General features: G+C 49.9%; 1 protein-coding gene across 1 annotated transcript; it reads left to right on the top strand.

Moving 5' to 3' along the window:
• The first annotated feature begins 1,171 nt into the window (after positions 1-1,171).
• Positions 1,172-17,547, top strand: CMTM4 (CKLF like MARVEL transmembrane domain containing 4). Its single transcript, XM_044270821.1, has 4 exons — positions 1,172-1,664; positions 9,205-9,381; positions 12,385-12,483; positions 15,211-17,547. Exons 1-4 carry the CDS (start codon positions 1,479-1,481, stop codon positions 15,382-15,384), a joined length of 636 nt encoding a protein of 211 aa, XP_044126756.1. The 5' UTR covers positions 1,172-1,478; the 3' UTR covers positions 15,385-17,547.
• The last annotated feature ends 2,531 nt before the right edge of the window (positions 17,548-20,078 follow it).

Here is a 20,078-nt window from a genome sequence, read left to right as displayed (position 1 = left end):
TGCCAGACATGGGAGCTGAAGGCTCAGGAGCGGTGTAGCGGGTTCATGGGCGCCCTGCCCACTAATGCAATCTGTTGCCTAAAGAACCAGCCCTGTACCTCACATGGATCCAGAGATCTCTCCAGTCATTGCTCTGCTAGATTTATATCAAGCTGACAGCTCAGGGGAGGGTCCTTTCTGCTTCAGCTCAGGGGGGGTGTGCACTTTCTGCACTTTTTAGTGGGGGTAGTGGTTATCTACTATTGGCAGCAGGAGCTACACCCCTGATTACATGATGATAGAGGCTGCTTTAGCCATAATAGAACAAACCCTATGAATTCCATATAATGTATTTGCCGTTACACCTAGAGGCTCTGCTCTCTCTGCAACCGCTGTGCCCTCTCTACTTTGATTGACAGGACCGGGTATGATGATGCGTTCCCTGCCTGGCCCTGTCAATCAAAGTGCAGAGGGTGCGGCAGTTGCAGAGAGAGCAGAGCCTCTAGGTGTAATGGTGACGCCCCCGTTGCTCCTAGAGTCTCATCTGCATATACTAAAACATAATTTTTCTCAGCAATGCGGGCACATATGGACATGGGACTAACACAGATGCCTCCAGCTGCCAAGTGCACAGGTAACAGGTACAAAGCTGCTGACGGCGGCCGTGCCCATTAATGTGCCAGCCAATGTGTGCGGCCCCTGCCCCATGGCTATATAACAACCAATGCTTTGTCCTTGGAGAGCAGTCTAGCTGCTGAGCCGAGCATGCATGTGTGCGGGGATTTCTGAAGTGTTTTACTTCCATTTTCAGTCACAAATGTTGGTTTTCACCATTTTAGTGTAAAGATGGATAAGTTTTTGTTTTTTGGGGGGCTCTCAACACACTTGAATTGTGGGCGTGGCTATGTGTAGCCCAAGTGCGACTTTATCCTGCCCCTAGGCGACATTTCCACCGACCGAATAGACACCTAGGGAGACTTTAGGTGACAGAGCTTACACCCTACCCCTAGCTGCCATTATTACTGGTGGCCCCCCTCCCCCATTGTAATTCTGAGGGGCCACAGCCTGGCAGCCCGTGCCAACCACCAAGGCTACCGGCGAGAAAGGAGTCGCGCAGGGGGCGGAGTTATTGTGATGAGCCTTCCCTAGTGACGTCACAAAGAAGCTCGCCTGCGATTGGCCGGGGCGCAGTTTACCTGCAGAGCGCGTCGGTGTCGGGATCGCGCGGCGACTTGCGCGTCACCGCAGAGCGAGAGAGAACCCGGGGGGCCCCAGGGCGGCACGTGAGCTGGGGGGTGGGTGGGAGCCCCAAACTCATCCAGAGCCCGACGATAAGGATAAGGGGGTGTTGTGCTCCGGGACTGCGCCCTGCTGCGTGCATGATTGACATGTGGAGGATCCTCGGTGACGGGCTGCTCATCCTGGCTCTACCGTAAACTGCCCGTCGCTATGCATTGTGGGAAGTGTGGCCCCTGGCGCTGATCCCGGAGCCCCCAGGCATGAGAGCGGCGGAGGACATGGACGGCTTCGAGGCGGAGGCGTCTACAGCCTCCATGGTGTCGGGGGCCAGCAGCCCTTACCAGCCGACCACCGAGCCCGTGCGGCAGCACCGCGGCTGGGGGGGCATCCACTGCGATGTGGACTACATCCGGTCACTGTGCGGGGTCCTGAAGTGCAGCCAAGTGGTAAGTGTCCGGGGGGCGGGGCTGGAAAAGGGAGGAGGTGTCCGGGGGGCGGGGCTGGAGGAGGGGTGCATGGCATGCAACAGGTTAATCACCTTGATGGCTGCACAGTGCACGTGTGGCCCCATAACCCCCCCCAGTTAATCTGACAGAGCTGCCTGACAACCAGCATGGCTTCTATAGGGGTTGTCAGCGACTCCCAGTTATTCTGACCCAGGTGACTGGACTTGTCAGAACTTGATGCCTGCCTCCTGACATTGGGCGGCGTACATTATAACCTCACCCGTGTCCTAGATGGAGGTGAACCTGGCGTCTTCTGCACCTGTCGCCGCCGGGGCCCCTTTTATTTGACACTGAGGTCGTTGCCCCTCGTAAAGGAGATCCGCGTGACCAGGTGTCACTCCTCACAGGCCTCGTGTCCTTCTCGTCACCATTGATTGCGTGTACTGGTGTAACTGGGATTAGATCTGCTCTACTGGTGCGCCAAGGAACGTTTCCCCTTTAAGAAGTCTACAGATTCAGGGTTCTGCCTGGGGGAAAGCTGGGTGACTACTCCCAGAAGTGGCAGGTTTGACGAGTCCTGCCGCCATGTCGCCCCATCGGACCGGCCGCCTCCCCTGATCTATCTTAGTAACTATTCGCTTTCCACAGGGGATGACAGCGCCGCAGGATCCTTTCTGTGCCGTTCCTCTGTTATTCCTCCTAGAACCCGATGAGTAATTGGCAGTTACCATTGAGCGGTGTGACCTGTCACTTGTTGATACTGCTCGTTGTCATCACGTAGGGACGCGGCCCTTTAAAAAGGGGGATGGTAATACCCGGCTGTCAGTTTAGTCCTACATTTCTAAGAGGAATAACTGAGGGATGAGTTGTAAGAAAAGATGATCTGGGGAATATATGTATTTTCTAAAGTGGGAGAGAGGACTATGATTATGGAGTCTTGGGTGACGGCGACTCTGGCAGCCATGTTGGATGTCGCTCAGCTTTCCCAGGTACCCTTATAACATAAAATGACGGAGGCTCTGCGGACGTGTGTGCCTTTTTTTTCCCATGGTAGCATAAAATAAGTCAGATTCTTATTGAAAAAGGAGGGGGATGCTGCTGCAGGGCTGTGTGTGCGACTTGTGCTGCGAGAGGGGGGAGGGAGGCATCGCTCAGCGCGTTCCTCCAGCTCCGAGGCGTCAAGGATCCGACTGTTGGAATTCACCTGCATAAAAAGCTGCCAGTGGCTCCCTAGCCTCTCCCCATGCTCGTCAGCGCCCCCTGCTGTCTAACCTTCTGGTCCACCTTCTGCATCCAGGTGGTGGACGCACATGCTCAGTAGCTACTTCTCCTCATGGTGAATCAGACCAGGCACCTTTCATTCATACAGGTATATAGCTATGTCTCCCTCTGGACAGCGGAGGAGGAAATTCTGGGGGTCCTGCATCCCATAGGTGTCTCCGGGACTATTTTCTATGCAGGGGAGGAAGAGGTTAACAAGAGCTAATTGCAATTCATCCTGCGAGCTGCTGCCCACCCGCAGCCAGGGAAGAATGTCCTCCGGGTATGCAAATAAAATGCTGTTTTAAAGTCGTGGGATCGTCCCTTTAAAGGTCGAGATGCGACCACATGGCGGCATTCCTGCCGCTGATGGCGATGCCGGAGATTAACTCGTTCCCTGGCTACGGGAATGTCTCCATTACAGCTTATGTGGGAAGCAAATTCCTCCTCGTATCGGGGATAGTGCGTGGGAAAAGCCGTGTTCAAGGGGGTCTCTTCACGAATTCCGACCCGTCGGTGTGAGTCTGGGGTCAGGAAAGGGTCAGCCCCGGAGCAGTCACCGTTAAAAGGGGTAAAATTCTGTCTCTAAGGGGAAGAATGGGTCAGATCCCCTGGATCCGTGCTGATGCTCGCCGCCACCCCGCGGCTGTCTGCGTCCTGGTCATGCGTGCTTGGCAGTGATTCGCCGAAGGAGCGGAGTGGCGAGTCGGGACTTGGTTAGCGCCAAAACGAGAAGGCTGGGGATTGGTTTGCCAGGATTTTTTTAACTGATGACCTATACTCTGGGTAGGTGGTCAGTTTTCAAAAGGCCGGGACCTCCGCCAGTGGGTGTCGGACCCCCACTGATCAGATACTGACAACTTATCCAGAGGATAGGTCATCCGTTAAAATGTGTTCCTGCACTATGGTCCCCTCATTGTGCTCAGTGTTAGGACATGCTGGGAGTTGTAGTTAGGATGGTGTGACAGGTGTCTGCAGGTGAACGCGCCAGGAGCCGATACCTAGCCCGGCATACGTTACATGGATGCTGGCGGAGCAGCCGCTCTAGTATTCCAGATGCTGAGCTTTAGCTGCTGTAGGTTGTTCTTATTGACCGTCTGTGACCGGAAGTCGCTGTCTGCGCTGATGGCGACCACACGTCGTCCCAGCTTCTCCAGCAGCTGGAGGAGGCCGCTCTCCATTCCAGAAGTTAACGGCTTGTGGTTGAGCCGAGGAGAAGAGCGGCCCAGACTGAGGAATGTGCTCTTGGATCCGTCCACCGGGCCCTGTCTCCTTAGACACATGTTCATCTTCTGCCAAATTCCAAGATTCCTGTCTACATGTGTCCGGGCAAGAGCTGCAGCCTGTCGGCATCCTCGGGCACTGGACGGGTGTGGGCAGCCGGTGACGACCTGGGCGAGGATGCGGTTCACTGCCCTAGCTCTGTGGCCGAGGCAGGGTGGCGTGTCTGTGCCCCCTGCTGGTGACCTGTTTGAACAGTGATCGGCTGACATGACCATAGTGGTCGTGTCTGTGTGTAGGTGTATACAGCTATAGCTGTCAATCACTGATAGGACCGCCCACTGGACTCCTCAGCCCAGAAAGATGGCGTGCAGCCGGCATATTGCATTTCATTGTTAATGTGACTGCCTAACCCCTTCCTGACCACCTTACATGTACGGCAGAAGTTAGGACTTTAAAGATGGTGCCCGCTCACCTGGAGGCAAAGTCCATGATTGGTGATGACTGCTGATCAGACGTTTGACCCCCTCAGATGCTGTGGTCAGTAGTGTAATACCAAGTACAGCCATTATCCAATGGATGGCGCTGTGCTTGGTGAGCAGAGAGAAGGCCGCGGCGCGGCTGTAAGTGCTGGTGCCTTCTCAAACAGCTGATCAGTGGGGGTCTCGGGGGTCGAAACCCCACTGATGAAACCCCCCTTTAAGTATCTTGCTGAATGTCCACATACCCTCCTTACATCCGGTATGTAGCGTGCCACCCTCAACAGACAGTACAGTGAATGATGTGCAACACCTCAGATGAAAGCCCCGCCATCCGCAGATACACCCGAAGGGGGACTCTAACCACCAGAGGGTGACAATGTACCCGGGGTTCAGGCCTGGTGCAGCCATTTACGATCCTCGGTCGCGCCCTTTGCCTCTCTTGCTCCGGTAACGTCATCCGCACTGCGTTTCCTACCTTGTCTGTTGTCTTATTAGATGTGAAAGGTTAACTAAGGAGCCTGACCCGGTGCCAACGTAAACCCTGTCCGCGGCGCCGAAATACAGAAGATTTATAACACTGAGGGGTTTCACTCCATCTCCAAGACATACAAAGGATTGATGCAGAATGACTTCCCAGACTCCTTGCGCTTTCCTGCTACAGGGGCTTAGGACACAGTTGCTTAAAGGGGCTCTCCGGGAATTAGGAAAATGAAAATGCTTCGATATCACTTAATTATAAATATATTCCCAAATATATTTCATAAGCTATTAATGGCTCGTTTTGTCTGTGGAACAATCATTAGGAGAAATAAAATGGCCGCCGTCCTATTAGTGCACACAAAACCTGTCCTAATCGCACAGGAGGACATGCTACTTTAGAGCACTGAGCTGAAGAGCTGCCTCATCTTCTATGATCCTGAATACAGTTAATATGATCTTCAGCTAAATCTCTGTAGAAATGGAGTTCCAGAGGAGGGTGAGAGGGATGTGACTAATGAGCAGCAACACTTGTATGCAGTCTCCATTATACTCTCGGATAACCCCTTTAATGTAGGAGGAGTCTCTGGTTTGGCTTGTCCACCGTGTTCATGGGTCGGACATTGACAGGTAGCCACCTACAGGTGGAACTAGAGAGACCGTCTCCTTCCTGCTGGAGGAGAGCTCATTTGCATATCTTTTTTTTCCCAGGGGGTATTGCCCACACCTTTGCCCAGTTTATCCCATGAAGACCTCCTTTTTTTAGGTCAGTTGACCATCCTAACCCCATGACGCAGCAGAAGCTGGAGAACATGGTGTGACCGCGTATTCCGTGATCTGGGCTTAGGAGTCCAGTGGGAGGTCCTACTCTGTGACGGACAGCTATAGCGGAATACACAGACCGCCCCTGTGATCCCGAGCAGAGGTCTGAACGGTACGTGGCTCCTCCTGCTCTTTACCGTCATGCCCGTGGGCTGGGCTGCATTTTCATGGTGAGAAGGGGCAGTCCCAAAACCTCATGGATCATCTGTGTACCGGTTAGTAGCATGATGACTGGGGGTCCAACCACCGGGACCCCCAGCGATCATGGGCATGGAGGTCCCGGAGTGTCCTTTATGAATGGAGCAGTGGTCAGCTATGTCTCTACAGGGGACTCGGGACCCCCGCTTTTGGGATGGATGTCGGAGGACAGGGTTATATACAGATGTTTACAGCGTGCGGCCTCCTAATTATGCTGAGGAGGAAGGAAACCTGGAATTATGTTCTCAGAACTATCAGACTTGTTTCCTTGAGAACCGCTCTCCCGCGGTGAACCCCCCCGCCACTGCCGGCCCGGAGAAACCGGGTGACGTACACGGCTCTGCCAGTCTGCCGATTCTCTTCATGATATATTTAGCAAGGGAAGATCTCTTAAAGGCGCTAGTCGGGTTTAAAAAAATTGATGGCCTATTCATAAGATTGCACCATCAATATATCGGACCAGCGGTGGTCAGGCCCTTGGTCACCTCAGCTGCTTGCAGGGGCCTGAGACAGTCACGACATGTTGAGAGTTGTAGTTTCACAACAAGGTTGAGATTTCTTGACTGGTCTAACCCAAATCACAAAAGTAGACTCCATCATTCACTAAATGGGCAAAAAGCATCGTCCTCCTGGTGGTGTCGAATGTGTATGGGGGGCCTTTACGCTAGGTCTACACGACGACATCTGTCACGCGACAATACTGCAAGATTTGTCGCACCAATGTCTCGCGACAATTTTTATAATGATAGTCTATGGTGTCGCACTGCGACATGTGACATACTGTGACGCAACAGATGTATAAGTAGTGCACGTCTCTGGTTTTCCACTGATGTGTGAACAAGCGCATTGAGATCAATGGGTGTGTGCGCCATTCGTGGAGAATGAGAACGGCACATGTCCGTGAAAAATGGAAATGTGAACGAGGCCTGTGGGCGTTCTCATTAAAGGGGTTTTCCCGGAGTTCAGTATTGGAGGCTCATCCGGTCAGTAATATGTGATTGGTTGGGGTCCGGCGCCCCCTGCTGATCAGAAGCTTGAAGACCCCACTGGTGAGAGCGGCGTTCATTGGTCACACGGCCATTAGTAGTTGCATGAGCTCATTGCGCTATGAACGGCGCAGTGATACTACCGCTGCCTGAAATATCCAATGAGAACGCTCCGTACAGTAAGGAGGGTGCGGCCTATTCATCAGTCTGGGCCAGCTGCCGGACCATTCGCCTCTGCGCAATGCTTATAACGGAGGGGCGGCCTGGTGGGGTGAGCAGCCTCAGGGGGCATTAGGGAATGTTGGTTGGGGGGTCTGCAGTGAGTGCAGCAGGATATATAGCCAAGTACAGTCCGATATGGTGGATCTTGCTGATATGCATCCACTGCAGGGAGACTGTGATGTCATTTACATGGGACTGTATGTTGGAGGGAGGTGAGTGATATTTACATGAGACTGTTGGAGGGGGCAATAGGCAGGGTCTGATGTTATTTACATGGGACTGTATATTGGAGGGAGAGCGTGATTTCTTTTACATGGGACTGTATGTTGGAGGGAGGTGAGTGATATTTACATGGGACTGTATGTTGGAGGGAGGAGCTGATGTTATTTACATGAGACTTTATTTTGGAGGGGGCAATAGGCAGGGCCTGATGTTATTTGCATGGGACTGTATATTGGAGGGAGAGCGTGATTTCTTTTACATGGGACTGTATGTTGGAGGGGGCTGGAGGGAGGTGAGTGATATTTACATGGGACTGTATGTTGGAGGGAGGAGCTGATGTTATTTACATGAGACTTTATTTTGGAGGGGGCAATAGGCAGGGTCTGATGTTATTTGCATGGGACTGTATGTTGGAGGGAGGGGCTGATGTTGTTTACATGGTACTGTATGTTGGAGGGGGCGGCTGAAGATGTTTACATGGGACTGTATATTGGAAGGGGCTGCTCCGTCAGATGAAGTGCTGCATCGGGCCCATAACTGACAGGATCGGAGCCGAGCAGTCTCTGGACTGTGATGGATCCTGTCTGTGAGGCTTCTGTGTCCGGTCAGAATCATGCGATAGAAGCCGACGCAGATGTGAACAAGCGCTAAACATTGTCCAGGCCGACGTAGCGGTTATTTGTTACTGCAGCTCTCGACGTCCTCTTCAGCTAAAAATATTCCTCAAAACTGGTGCTAGGAGTGTTTCTTCGACCTAGAGCGCCTCTGACTGGAGGCCCCTGAGGTAAATGTCGCGTTATTTCCCAGCATGCTCCACTTGGCATTTCATGGAGACGGGTCTGTCGGGGAGAAGATGCTTCACCTTTAACTCGAGGAAGCGGCGTGGACGTTCACCTCCTCCCCCGTATATTTGACCTGCTTGTAGATGGCGGATGGGAGTCTGGTCGCTGCGCGCCGATTCATCCATTCTGACAGGGAAATATTAACCTCTCGCTTCCTTCATCGGGGGAACCTTAATTCTTAGTGATGGAGGCTCCGCGGGGAGGTCTCTTTCTGAATGGCTGACCGTATATTATTTCAAAGGAGTTTGTGATGGCGGTCACTGACTGAAAATCTTCAGAATTTCCTAATGCCCTTTGTAAGGCCTCATGCACACGTCCGTATCCGTTTTTGCGGCCCACAAACTGCAGATCTGCGATATGTGGGTGTGGTCCGTGTTGCAGCTCCTTTTTCTGCAGACCCATTGGTCCGTATTTTACGGGCAGGTACAGGACATGTGCTTTTTGTTAAATGGACATCCTGATATTTCCCTTCCCCAAAAATATAGAGTACAGTATGTCCGCAAAATGCGGACCATGTACCCGTTAAAGTCAGTGGGTCTGCAGATGGCACATGCACCGCATCCGTATTTTGCAGATGAGCGGTTTGCAGACATGGTCGTGTGCATGAGGCCTAAGGGACAGGGCACGATGGCGCACTTAACAGGTCGGACCTACTACACCATTTTCTTGTCCGTTTTGAAGTCTGGTGGGATTTCGGCTGATTTGGGGGTTATGTTTTGAGGTGGGGGGGGGGTGCACTCATGTCTGGTCTTTATAGTCTGTGCCGTGCACAGTATATACATTTATGTCTGTTTTTTGCCGCCCCCAGGTCTTGGCGCTCCTCGCCTTCATCTGCATCGAGACGATCATGGAGTGCTCGCCGTGCGAAGGCTTGTATTTCTTCGAGTTCGTCAGCTGCAGCGCCTTTGTGGTGACCGGCGTGCTGCTGCTCATGTTCAGCCTGTCTCTTCACGAGCGTGTCCCTCACATCAACTGGGTCCTGACGGTAAGTCCCTGGTCGCGCTCCTGACTGGTGTGTATAGTGGCAGGATTAGCGGTAAGCGCCTGATTGCTGTGGCCCTCGGTGCTCACGAAAACCGGGGTCCTGTGTGAATGGAGCGCTGCTGCGCTTGCTTTACCACTGCTCCGTTGACTTGGGACTGCAGACGTTCGCTGAGCGCTGTCATCCCATCAAAGTGAGCGCAGCGGCAGTCGCACCCGTACACCACTGCGCCCTTCACCTAGCAGAGCCCCTGTATCGATGGGATATGCAAAGTCCAGTAGGCACGGGTATTACCTCTAGGACCTGCTTCTGTCTCAAAAACGGAGCCCTGCTGTGTACGCCAAAGCTCTGCGCATGTGCTGTGTTCTCTCACTGTTTGGAAGTTGCATAGAGGTGAATGTAAAGATGGCCACGCATGCGCAGCAGGTTCCCCCCTTCCCCATTCAGAGCACCTCCTTGAAATAGTAGCAGGTCTCGGAGGTGGGACCTGCACCTTTCAGACATTTATGGCCTATCCGTATGCCGTAAATGTCCAGATGGGAGTAGCCCTATGTATAGGGATGGGGCGCCCCCATAGGATGAGGCTTCTTAAAAATTTGGGAAACGTAAACCTAAATTGGTACTGTGCTTTGCACCATAATCTTTGCACATTCCTGGAGCATTGACACCAACTATGTTTGTTTGCACGCCCCCCCTTCCCAGCTGAATCCCTCTGTGCTGCAGGCCCAGATGTTGAGCAGGAGGTCTCGGCAGGACATTGGGTTCTGTTTTTTGCGCAGGAAGGATTGAGGAGCGAGGCCGGCCGTCTCGGGAAATCTGCTGACTTGTCTTTGATTCTGTCAGCTGAGCAGGCGGCGGCCGGGGCCTGTGATGTGGGGAGCGTTCCCACGCCTGCGCTGAGACATCTGTGAAATATTCCTGTCGCCTGCGGAAGGACATGGCGTCTTGTTGGGGGGCAGAGGTTCTCTTTATGCAGCACTTGGCTTTGATTCCTGCCCCAATCTCCATGGAGTAATGTGAGGATGAGCTAAGACATGTCGCCGCACTCGGCTGTGCTCCTCGTAAACCGCGCGCTGTGCGACGGGATTTATTGCCCCAGCCTGTTCACGGATATAATGGGAGGTATGTGTCGGCTTCCCCTCCTGTAGATAACCCAGGAGCTCCCAGCAAGTGGTAGCAGTAGGTGGCGGGCGTTTAATGGCGTGTAGACAAGCCGTGTCATAGCCGTGTTCTCCCAGTGAACCGCCACATAACTAACGTTGATTTTGTAGCGTTAAAGGGGTTGTCTGGGAATTTGATATTGATGATCGATCCTTGGGATAGGTTATGGATATGAGATTGGTGGTGGTCCTACTCCCAGCACCCCTGCCGTGACCGCTTAGGCCTCTTCGTGATGTCACTGTATATCGGTCACATGCGCAGCTCGGTCCTATTCAAGTGAGTGGTGCTGAGCTGCACTACTAAGCACAGCCACTATACCACGTACGGCGCTGTGCTTGGTAAGTTGCGAGGAGGCCGCATCGGAGCACAGCAGCCTCCTCAAACAGCAGATTAGTGGGGGTGCTGTGAGTCGGACCCCAACGATCTGATGATGATGACCTGTCCTGAGAATAGGCCGTCAATATCAAATTCCCGGATAATCCCGCTGTATTCTGGATATAAATGCGGGAGGTCCCCCTGATTAGGTTCACCATTTATTTCCAGGACACTAGGGTCCTATAGACATCTTAGACCCCCTTTGGCACTGCACAGAAAAGAAAAAGGACAATTTAAATGGGTGCCACTGTGCCGTTGTCAAATCTTGGTGAGAGACATCTCTGAGCAGTGCCAAAGGGAATCTGAGCCCTCTATCAAGTCTTATTCTTTGAGAAATGATTCCCACATTTGACCCCATTGGTAGAGTAATCTTGGACCCTGCCTCATCTTCAGGACCGTAGCGTTCTTTAGAGCGCTCAAAGCCCTTTAGCACTCCTTAGAGATTTCGCTTGGGCTGGAATCGCAGATAAAGTTTCCCTCTTTTGTATCTGCTGCTTTAGGCCACATGCACACGATCGTTCCGTTTTTTTGCAGTCCGCAAACCTCGGATCCGCAAAAAAAACGGAAGCCACCCGTGTGCTTTCCGCAATAAACGGAACGGGCGGCCTATTGTAGAAATGCCTATTCTTGTCCGCAAAACGGACAAGAATAGGACATGCTATATATTTTTTTTGCGGGGCCACGGATCGGAGCAAAGGATGCGGACAGTACACTGAGTGCTGTCCGCATCTTTTGCCCCCCCCGTTAAAGTGAATGGGTCCGAACCCGAGCCGCAAAAACTGCGGCTCGGATGCCGACCCGAAAAACGGTCGTGTGCATGAGGCCTTAGTCTTGTCCCTTTTTGTATGTTTATTGATTTTTACCTTCGAAATAGTTGACCCAAAAAACTATTCAAAAAGTTAATGTTTTATTTGCAGCTTAAGAGAAGTCTCTGAGCAGTGTCAAAGGGGGTTAATTCCAGTAATATGGCCTGATACAAGATCGGACCCAGCCAGTGTGGTCTGCGGCCGCGCAGACACGTGAGAAGATCACGTTGGTGAAGTCTAATCTTGGATCCCACCTCGATCCATGGACAGTAGGGCCCGGCGTAAAGCCCAAACCCCTTTGGCACTGCTCAGAGGCTTCTCTGGCGGGATTCTGAACGAATCCTCAATGGTTTAAATCCTCCTTTTAGTTATGATATTACGGTACTTCAAAGAACTTTGTTCCTCAGTGGCGGGTCTGGTCGGCAGCGGGTTGGACACTTTGTAGTCCTCCATTGTATTGGACACTGAGTCGCCCAACCATCCATGTTCTGGTTGCTGCATCTGCAATGAATTCCTATCTGCTGTATTTGCATTGACCACTGGAGGCGTGAAACGAACGCCCGCCGGCGCCCTGCCCTGCCACGTGTTGCGGGTTCGGCGCTGGACGCTGCGTCCTGGTCCCAGTGGCGGCACTCATTGTCTCCTATGTGTTTTTTGTCTCTAGGACTTGGTGAACACCGGGCTGAGCGCTCTGTTTTTCTTCATTGCCTCTGTAATTTTGGCATCGCTGAACCACAAATCTGGGGCGGAAATTTCTGCAGCGGTAAGAAAATCACTTTCTGAAGTTTTTCCAGTGAAAAGACAAGAAGGAATGCGCCTTAACCCTTCCTGCGCCGCGTCGCCTGATCCAAATAACTGCAGAGGTTTTCTGTTAGAGGGGCTTTCCGTGGCGAATAATAAGAAAGAGAATGGATATTTGCCCTCCCCAGTCCTCGGACACTGCTGTTCCCATGCCGCTGTAGGTTCCCGCGGCTGTCCGCTACCTGTCCTTGCTCAGTGCGCCAAAAAGGCCTGCTCAGCCAATCGCTGGCCTGATCAGGGAACTACCTCAGCTTGTGATTGGCCGATCAGGGCTTTCCTGCCATTTCTGTCGTATTGGACCGGAGCCGAAGCGCAGAGCAGACCATAGCCATGACAGCATCCTCAGGGAATCAGCGAGCCCCCCTTTTCTCAGCTGGAAAACCCCTTTAAGGGTAGGTTCACACCTCATTTATTGGTGCCTGCCCGTGGGGATCCTGCTGCTTTCCAGCGAAATGCCGGGTTTCAGAGGAACAAAAACCATTGCAGGAAAGCGCTTTTATCCGGCTGGAAAACATCTGGATCCATTTATAGTCCGTGGGGTCCGACCAGGCCGGATCCGATCAATGGAGTTGTGAACCTATCCTTAGATTTATCACCGGGTCCGACTGGTGAGACTCCAATCGGCCATGAGAATGGGAGTCCCTAAGTCCCCTGTGAGAATATGGAGCAGTAGTGATTCAGGGGGCGCTGTTTCTCGTTAGGGTTCATGCCCGTTTAATGGTCCGCAAATTGTGGATCCGCAAAACACTGATGACGGCCGCGTGCGTTCCTCGTGTTGCGGAACGGAACGTCCTGGCCTCTATTAGAAGTGTCCTATCCTTGTCCGTAAAACGTATAAGAAAATGTCATCAATAGACCCGTAGTAGACCTAATGGTATTTATCACGGATGACACTGGTACATTAATAGTTAATGGCGCTCAGGAAGTATTCGGTTACTTGGCAATAGATGCGGAGTGCATATCCAGTGCAACAGATGTCTGATGATGTGCAGCTCAGTGGTCTCTGCTGCCACCCAGTGGTGGTGTGAGTGGCCACATGTCATACATCCAGATGTAGCTGAGCTTAGGGCTGCGCAATTATGGCAAAAAAACTTAACTTTTTATTTATTTATTTTTTGTCAGGGGGGATCTGTATATAGAGGGGGTCACATATATCTAGTGTATATAGAGGGATGAATGGATTATATACCCTCCTCCAGTCCTCCCTCTGTATACACTATATACCCTCCTCCGCTCCTCCCTCTGTATACACTATATACCCTCCTCCGCTCCTCCCTCTGTATACACTATATACCCTCCTCCCTCTGTATACACTATATACCCTCCTCCGCTCCTCCCTCTGTATACACTATATACCCTCCTCCCTCTGTATACACTATATACCCTCCTCCGCTCCTCCCTCTGTATACACTATATACCCTCCTCCCTCTGTATACACTATATACCCTCCTCCCTCTGTATACACTATATACCCTCCTCCCTCTGTATACACTATATACCCTCCTCCCTCTGTATACACTATATACCCTCCTCCCTCTGTATACACTATATACCCTCCCTCCTCTGTATACACTATATACCCTCCCTCCTCTGTATACACTATATACCCTCCTCCGCTCCTCCCTCTGTATACACTATATACCCTCCCTCCTCTGTATACACTATATACCCTCCTCCGCTCCTCCCTCTGTATACACTATATACCCTCCTCCCTCTATATACCCTCCTGCACTCTTCCTTCTGTATACACTATATACCCTCCTGCGCTCCTCCCTCTGTATACACTATATACCCTCCTGCACTCTTCCTTGTGTATACACTATATACGCTCCTCCCTCTGTATACACTATATACCCTCCTGCACTCTTCCTTCTGTATACACTATATACCCTCCTGCACTCTTCCCTCTGTATACACTATATACGCTCCTCCCTCTGTATACACTATATACCCTCCTCCCTCTATATACCCTCCTGCACTCTTCTTACACTATATACCCTCCTGCACTCTTCCCTCTGTATACACTATATACCCTCCTGCACTCTTCCCTCTGTATACACTATATACCCTCCTGCACTCTTCCCTCTGTATACACTATATAACCTCCTGCACTCTTCCCTCTGTATACAATATATACCCTCCTGCACTCCTCCCTCTGTATACACTATATACGCTCCTCCAGTCCTCCCTCTATATACCCTCCTGCACTCTTTCCTCTGTATACACTATATACCCTCCACCGCTCCTCCCTCTGTATACACTACTGCACTCTTCCTTCTGTATACACTATATACCCTCCTCTGCTCCTCCCTCTATATATACACTGTATACCCTCCTCCCCCTATATACACTATACCAGATGGCTACCCTCCAGCTGTGGTGATCTTAAAAGAAGTCTGGTTATAAACCCCAGATTTCTAAGACTCGTGAAAGGCAAACAATAAGAAATAACTACAAAGAGCGTCTCTTACTGTGGAGGACCGGGCACGTCACTGCTTTACATGGACAGCCCATTGATTTCAATACAAATGGTGTAATGCTTGATTCCGCCTGTGGTGGCACTGCAGGGACATGGAACCCTTGCTGTTACACCACTGATCGCTAGAGATTATTCTAGATCCTGCCCTAGAGGTCCGTCCTTTTAACTGACTTCTTACTCCACCATTCATTTTGGATCTTTTCTTTGCAGGTTTTTGGCTTCTTGGCCACCCTCTCCTACTCCGTAAACACCTACTTGGCGTTTAGGAAATGGAAATTTGGCAGCAGATCCCAGAACGTGCGTCAGTCCAGTGACTACATGAGGGCACGCAGCGAGTCGCGGGATGCAGACTGCCGTCCTGAGATCCAGCGTTTGGATGCGTAACCTGCCTGGGGTCTCCATGAATGGTTTCTCCTCTCGATATGGGTGTCCCTGGCAGCAGGACTACTTTCTAAAGGAGTGTTTTGCGAACAAAGAAACTTCCGAAGATTCCAGATGACATTCCCGTCTTAATGTATGGGCAGGTGGGTGGCTAACTTTCAGCAGAGATCCGTTGAGAAGAGATTATTCTAGATCCTGCCCTGGAATGTTTCTTCTACGGAAAATGGACCAAAACCAGGGACCAAACAGATCTCCAGTGACCCTGGTTCGGGCACGTTCTTATACCTTTCCTCTGACAGAAGATTAGATTTTACTGTCTTCATCTTATAATCGGATCACTTTTAAGGCTTTGTTTCCATGAGGCGGCCATGGTCCTGCGCAGCCGCCAATGGCTGCTTTTGAAGGTAACGCTTCCGTTTACCTGAAAATTCATGTGGCCATTGGCTTCCGCGGCATAGGTTTTCTGCTGACCGTTAACTGAGCAGAAACCTTAGACTTGCAGGCGTCATGGACGATGTGGCTGAGAATAAGGAGGGCGAGTGAGGCCAAAAATGGGGCAAAAGAAGACACAAAATTAGAAAGTTTTTATTTTTGCTTTTATATTTAACTTAATTTAAATAATCCGTTAAATTGTACGTTGATTGAAGGAAATTAGAAGGTAAAAAAAAAAATATCTTATTCCCGTGTCGAGTCATCATGCGATGCAAGTGTTATCATAGGGACCCCCTTTATAATTCCTGACACAAAGCTGCATTCTGATTGTAAAGCCCAACCAGAGTCCGGTTCTGCGTATGTCACGTATTTATAAATGACGTCCCTATGATAACACTAATGTGCGAGGTGTTATCATGGGGATAGCGCTCCCCAAAGCCGACTCTCGCTTAAACCTCTGGTAGTTTGGCGCAGGAATAAGACATTCGTTTCTAGATTTTGGAAATGACACTATGGGGCTAGGATATAGATTTTCTAAGTACGACGTTTTTATCTTGCATCACTCCTGATTTATCGCATTCCGATCGGTAATTCTCATGGCCGTACGATGCCGCTATACGTATGCAATATGTAACACTATGGGCTGAGAATTACAGCTGATTGTTAAGCAATATTTTAACTCTTATCTCATTAAAGGGAATCTGTGGTTAAAATAATCTGTTCTAAATCTGAAGGATAATTGACCCCCCCCCCCCCCCAAAAAAAAAAAAAAATGTTCAATATACTTACTGCTAATCGACGGTTTGGTTTTATGTAGGAAATGTAATTTATTTTTTACTGTTTATTATACTGTAATTGTGCAAAAATCTAATTTGTATTAGAAAAAACAAATATTCATTGTATAGATTTTATATTTTTTTTTTTTTTTTTTTGTAACTCCGATATTCAGTCCGTATCTCTCCCAGCTGACCAATTTCCAGATGCGCTGTAGGGATATATAGATTGTATAGAGGAGGGACCCCTTCCTGCCACCCCCAATGAGCCCGAGCAGAGAGATTTGGCAGACCTGTCCTGTATGTGGGTTACATGGGCAGCCATTCATTTAAATGCCCGGGATGTAATACTACGATTTTACCTGTAGGGGGAGATATGTTGCCCGATGCGGCTTTTCTCCGCAACAGCCGATGACTGACTTCTAATTTCAGGAGGTCGTCTTTGTGAGACTCCCTGTTTCTCGTTCAGTTCTCATAGGCCAGGGATGCTCAACCTGCGGCCCTCCAGCTGTTGTAAAACTACAACTCCCACCATGCGCTTCTGTAGGCTGATAGCTGTAGGTTGTCTGGGAATGATGGAAGTTGTAGTTTTACAACCGCTGGAGGGCCGCAGGTTGAGCATGCCTGTCGTAGGCAATCAAAACTGACGCACGACCGGCACCCCATAGTATTCAGTGGAAAGTTGACTTCTATGGAGTGAGAACTGCAGGATGGTGACTTTCTTGACTGAGGCATTAACTTTCCTTTGCATTGTCAGTAGAGGTTTTTCCCATCCCAGACAATGGGGGCATATCGCTAGAATAATGCCCCCATTGTCTGATAGGGACGGATACCACCTCTGGCAAAGTAAAGGAGGGTGCACTGCGCATTCATTTCTATGGGGCCACCATGATAATATCCCTTAGGCTGGGTTCACACCTGAGCGTTTTACAGCGCGTTCCTACGCGCTGTAAAACGCTCAACAAGGAGAAACCAATGATTCCCTATGGGAATGGTTCACACTTGGGCGTTTTACAGCGCGTACGATCGCGCTGTAAAACGCCCGACGCTCCAAAAAGTACATGAGCGACTTTTGGGGCGTTTGTGGCCATAGGACACTGTAGTGAATCACACAAACGCGCGTTTACTATTACAAAAACGCGCATAAAAATGCGCGTAAAACGCGCGTTTGCGCAACGCTCAAGTGTGAACCCAGCCTTAAGTGAGTGTCGGCTCCCAAATCTGCTTTGGGGTACTTGCACCCGTTGCGGAATCTTATGCGGGAAAAACCGCAGCGTGTAATACAGTCCCAGTAAAGTATATGAGACGAGACAAATCTCATGTACACTTTGCTTTTTTGTTCTGTGTGGAAATTGATTTGCTGTGCGAATTTAGAAATCTGCAGCATGTCAATTTTGTGATTTTTTATTTTATTTTTAAGACGGCGTGTGAACAAACACATTAAAATCAATGGGTACGTGTGGTGTTCATGATTTACTGAAGTGTGAACGAGGCCTTACTTTAAAAGAGATTTTGAAGGTAACAGATTCCCTTTTACCTTTACCTCTATGGCTGACTCCCTAAACCAAAACCCAAGGGTATTCTTAAGACAGAAAACAGGCCCAGAGTCAGGTTAAGGGCAGTTTCTATTGCAGTGTTTTAGACTTTTCCTTACCTTTCCATTCATTCCCCTCTGACTGTACTGCTTCCCGTACTCCTTGCTGTTCTCCAGTCTTCCACGCACTTTAAAGGGGAAATCCTCTTCAAACACAAGATATAGACTCCTGTCCCAGATCAGATCAGAGGTCCATGGGTTCAAACCCCAGAGCTGGTGTCAAAAACATACTGGCTGCACGGCTCTGCACCAGGGCAGAATGGACCTTTTTTGGAAATCTTTGCCAGACAGAGCTTATGAAATGGTTGTCCAGAATTACAGAAGAAAATAGCTTTTTTTTTTTCCCAGAAAAAGCGCCACACCTGTCCATGGGTTATGTCTGGTATTGCAGCTTGGGTCCACTAATGTATATAGGGCTGAGCTGCAATACCAGATACCACCTGTAGATGGTTGTGGCGCTGTTTTTGGTGAAAAGCAGCTGTGTATTTAGAGGATAGAAAAAAACAAAACGGGTTGTCCAGGGTTACATCCCCTCGAATGCTCAATAGAAGGGATCACCTGGACTGGAGGATGAGCACATCCCCTAATTGTTGGCTCATGATTTCAGGATTTTCGGTGAATGCAACAGGACCAAGTATTTATAATCTTTTTTTTTTTAAATAGGAATTTATGCTTCCTGTGGTAGTGAGCATGGGCCTAAGGATAGGGATGAGCGAACAAGAACTTTACGGGTTCGGTGTTCGGGCAGTGGAGGAATCCCGTTATAACGGAATGCAAAACATACAAAGTCTACCGCCAAGCATAACGGATCTGTCTGGTTTCCATTATACAGGACAAAAAACAAAATCCTGCATAACGGAAACCAGACGGATCCATTATGCTTGGCCGAAGACTTGTATTATGATGGATCAAAACGGAATGCCGGAATTCCTCCACCGCCCGAACGCTGAACCTGTAAAGTTTGGGTTCGCTCATCCCTAACCCAGGGACAAAACTGGTTGAATAAAGCTTTGATCCTTCAGGTATGTTCATCCAGTTCTGGGTAGGGTTGCATCGGGTATCGAAGTGTTGATGCCCAATCGTTACTTTTAGACCCGGATCAATACGATACCGGGTCTTACTATTTACAGATACTAGGCTGTGCAACCTAGTATCAGTTAGAGAACATGGCACGCACCGCTCTCAGTGCGCGCCATGTTCTCTTCACTAGCACAGTGGTGAAGGAGGGAGTCCCTCACCCCCACTGTGACGCGGCTGCCCCTACCCCCATTGTTATATTCATTGGTGGCAGTGGCCACAGAGTCCCCTGCTCGGAGGGGCTCCGATCGGTTACCATGGCAGCCAGGACGCTTCTGAAGCCCTGGCTGCCATGGTAATCTCCCTGCTGCTGTGTGTACTATGCACAGGGCAGTAGGGAGAGTGTGAGATCCTATTCACCGTAATAGAGCTCTATCAGGGTAAATAGGACGAGGGATCTAGCCCCTAAGGGGGCTAATAGCTAGTAAATAAAAAGTTTAAAATAAACACAAATACTAAGTTTAAATCGTCCCCCTTTCCTAATTTTACATATAACATTTTCAAACAATAAAAAATAAACATTACATATCGCCACGCCTGAAAAAGTGTGAACTATTAAAAAAATATTTCCGATGCGGTGAACGGCGTAACAGAAAAAAAAATCAAAACCGTGCGATTCACTATTTTTAATCACCTTGTTCTCCCGAAACATAGGCTAGGACTGTTCTATTATGGGCCGGACGTTCCATAAAATATAGAATGCACGCAGCTTTTTTGGTATTTTTTTTCGCGTGGCATGGAGTATCGCAATACTTTTTTATGGTATTGAAATTGAATCATAATTTTTGTATCGTGACAACCACTGATGGCCACCATTACAG

Source organism: Bufo gargarizans, chromosome 10 (genome assembly GCF_014858855.1).
Source record: "Bufo gargarizans isolate SCDJY-AF-19 chromosome 10, ASM1485885v1, whole genome shotgun sequence".
Taxonomy (NCBI): Eukaryota; Metazoa; Chordata; class Amphibia; order Anura; family Bufonidae; genus Bufo; species Bufo gargarizans.
Note: the sequence above shows the minus strand (reverse complement) of the source record. Positions and strands in the feature narration are given on the sequence as shown.

Bases quoted from the DNA above. Each gene is read 5' to 3' on its own strand.
- CMTM4 (XM_044270821.1), top strand. From the start codon at position 1,479: ATGAGAGCGGCGGAGGACATGGACGGCTTCGAGGCGGAGGCGTCTACA. The intron at 1,665-9,204 runs GTAAGTGTCCGG...TGCCGCCCCCAG, and splicing joins TCCTGAAGTGCAGCCAAGTG to GTCTTGGCGCTCCTCGCCTT. The intron at 9,382-12,384 runs GTAAGTCCCTGG...TTTTGTCTCTAG, and splicing joins ACATCAACTGGGTCCTGACG to GACTTGGTGAACACCGGGCT.